Source organism: Haplochromis burtoni, unplaced genomic scaffold (genome assembly GCF_018398535.1).
Source record: "Haplochromis burtoni strain Fernald_Lab_line unplaced genomic scaffold, NCSU_Asbu1 Contig_1036, whole genome shotgun sequence".
NCBI classification, from domain to species: domain Eukaryota; kingdom Metazoa; phylum Chordata; class Actinopteri; order Cichliformes; family Cichlidae; genus Haplochromis; species Haplochromis burtoni.
Window position 1 is genome coordinate 60195 of NW_024583397.1, and position 3079 is coordinate 63273.

The 3079-nt window shown below is 42.7% G+C and overlaps 1 protein-coding gene across 1 annotated transcript in view; it reads left to right on the forward strand.

Annotated features, from left to right (window-relative positions):
- LOC102303551 (von Willebrand factor A domain-containing protein 5A) overlaps window positions 1-3079 on the forward strand; it is a 30764-nt gene that overhangs the window by 20186 nt on the left and 7499 nt on the right. Inside the window, exons 2-8 of the mRNA XM_042216396.1 lie at window positions 289-437; window positions 519-607; window positions 705-849; window positions 2001-2080; window positions 2157-2271; window positions 2376-2534; window positions 2620-2723. Coding sequence (XP_042072330.1) covers window positions 297-437; window positions 519-607; window positions 705-849; window positions 2001-2080; window positions 2157-2271; window positions 2376-2534; window positions 2620-2723 — 833 coding nt within the window. The 5' untranslated portion in view covers window positions 289-296. The remainder of the gene's footprint in view (window positions 1-288; window positions 438-518; window positions 608-704; window positions 850-2000; window positions 2081-2156; window positions 2272-2375; window positions 2535-2619; window positions 2724-3079) is intronic.

Here is a 3079-nt window from a genome sequence, read left to right on the forward strand (position 1 = left end):
TAAATATGAATGTGTGTGTGGTGTGCAGGTCAAGCTGGCTGCAGGACACAAGTTTGACAGAGATGTTGAACTGCTGATTTATTACAAAGATGCCCACCAGCCCACTGCTGTGGTGGAGGCAGGACAGGCCTCTGCTGAGCCGGGTGAGTGAAAATGAGATTTGCTGTTTTGAAATTAAAAAAAAAAAAAAAAAATCATTATTCATCTTCTTTAACTCAGTAGTTAAAGATGTTGGAGTAAACAGCAAAAACAATTTTTGGTTATTTTTCTGTCCGTAATATTTTTCAGGCTCTCTGATGGGTGATTCAGTGGTGATGGTGAGTCTGTACCCTGAGTTCCCCCAGTCTGTGATGTCTTCAGTGGCTTCATGTGGAGAGTTTGTGTTCTTAATGGATCGATCTGGAAGTATGAGTAATACTCGCATCCGCAGTGCCAAGGTATCTGTTCTTACAGTCATAAATTTTTCATAGTGTTCCTCTCACACAGTGGCCTCACTATCTTTTCCCTGTTCTCTTAAGGATACTCTACTGCTCCTGTTGAAGAGCTTACCAATGGGATGCTATTTTAACATCTATGGTTTTGGGTCCAGATATGAACACATCTTCCCGTAAGGCTCAGATCTGTCAGCCCAACACAATTATTCCTTTCATGTTTTTGTGTCTTTTGTGTTACATGCGTGTGTATTGGTGTCTGTGTGATGGCAGTAAGAGTGTGGAGTACACTCAGCAGACCATGGAAGAGGCCCTGAAGAGCGTTGAGCAGATCCAGGCTAATCTTGGAGGAACAGCGATCCTGGAGCCCCTCAAACATATTTACAGTCAGCCTTGCATTCCCAGTCAGCCTAGACAGGTAACGCACACACTGGCTTGGATCAGTTTCCTCAAGACTTCCTTGAAACTTAACCTTACTTACCGCTTGCCTAACTCTGACGTTAATAAAAGGATTGCGAGGACTGCACAGTGTCTCGTCTTCTGGTTTTACTATACTGGCAGTTAAGTTCTGTTTTTCTGACTGTTTATCTTTTTTCTCTTGTTTTTTTCTTTTTGTTTTCGTCTCGCCTAACCGCTTCTTCTTTCCAGGCCTGGAAGTATTGTGATTCTTGCGTGCGTTTTCCTTTCCTTTCTCTCCTAATTCTTTTAAAGAGCCTCCTTCAGCTGTGTTAGCACTGAGGGGCTGCATTTCCCTTCCCAAGTGGGACATTTTGTTTTCTTAGGATTTCTCCATCTACAAGCACTGATTTGTCCGGCGCCTGGACATTTCTTTTCTAGCCACTGCTCGTCAGCAGTGAGTTTGGTGGGCTGATTCCCCATTTTCACAGAACTGCAGAGCCTTCTCTGGTACGCTTGACTCGGGGGTGGTGGCTTACACGCCCTTCTACTCCGCGCTATTCATGGAGCGGTGTCAGTTTTATGAGGTGGAACTCAACCTTTCCCCTTTGTCACCAGTACGTGGGCTTTTGCAGGATACACAAAGATGGAAGTAGTTCAGCAGTTTATTTGTGCTGTAAAATCAACTTACTTCCAAAACACATATAGACATAGACATTCACTCGTTTTTATATTTGTCACAAAGTACTTTCAGCTACTTCTGAAACCAGTCTAAATTTAGTTCCTTTCGGCGAACTCAACCTATTTCACGTGTTTATTTCTTTAGACCCTTGCGGCGGGTTAGACCTACTGCGTTCTTTATTTATACAAGCTTGTGTGTGTACAAAGGTAACAAAGTTATTCCGGGAACTCAGAGCTGAGGTTCCTCTTCTCTAAGTCTGTTCCCAGAAAACAGGAAGCGGTTAGTTGCTAAATAAGTTTATCACACAAGAGTTTATGTGAAAAGTCATGTAGACATGTGGATTGCTTAGTGATCCATAAAATCCAGCATATTTCATGTAGCTGGATACACTATGTACAATTTTCCTTTGACAAACCTAACTCAGCTCTCAGAACAAGCTGTGGGTTTGTGGGTCTGATGTTATGTCTTCATGTGCCAACTCTCCTCTCTAGCTGTTTGTCTTTACTGATGGAGAGGTGGGAAACACCAAAGAAGTGATAGATCTGGTGAAGAAGAACTCAGATTCCCACAGGTGAAACCACAAACCCACAACTATATCTACACAATACATGTCCTCTGTGTACTTAAAGAAAACTGCTGTATTGCAGGTGTTTCTCTTTTGGGATTGGGGAAGGGGCCAGTTCTGCTCTCATCAATGGGATGGCAAAGGAAGGAGGAGGTCATGCTCAGTTCATCACAGGGACTGACAGGATGCAAGCAAAAGTAAGACATTAAACACAATTAGAAGTCACATTAAACATTGCAGCAGATCCATATTTGTTATATGTATAGGATGTATATTTGGAGAGTTTTTCATTATTTTTCAGGTGATGCAGTCGCTGCGATTTGCTCTGCAGCCGACTGTGGTCGACTTCTCAGTCACATGGGATTTACCAAAGGAAGTGTCTGTCACTGTCCTCTCTCCACCAATCACAGCACTTTTCCAGGGTCAAAGGTCACTGATTTATGCCCAGCTTACTGGACAGGTAAGAGCAGCATCTTCTCGTTTTGTTGTTTAGGTATTTGATGATAGTAATTAACGTGACTTCTGACCCTGTGATTCTGTGTCAGAGCTCAGAGGCAGCAGAGGGCTGTGTGACGGTGAAGTACAGCCTGGCAGGTCATCCCTCTGAGAACCAGCTGCACTTCAGTCTCAGACCTGCAGAGGACACTGGGTAAAACAGAGTTTAATAACAACAGCACCCTTTTGGTTTGGTTTACTTTATTTAAGATGGACAAACATATTACTGTGCATATCTTTGATATTTTTATGACCTGGTTTTACCACATCCTTTTTTTCCATCTATACATCATTAGAAACAATGATGAATTACAGTGTATTTCTATGTTTGATATTCTGACAATAGGGTTTACTCATTTAATATTCCAGTTGCAGCCATGGCTGGACTGGGACAAAAAATCGGCCCGGGCATTTTGACTAGAGACAAGCCCACCAGGATAAAGATTGAAAATGTGATGTCATTCAGGGGTAAAACCGCAAAGGATTCTGGGAACTTGTGGCAAGAGGTAC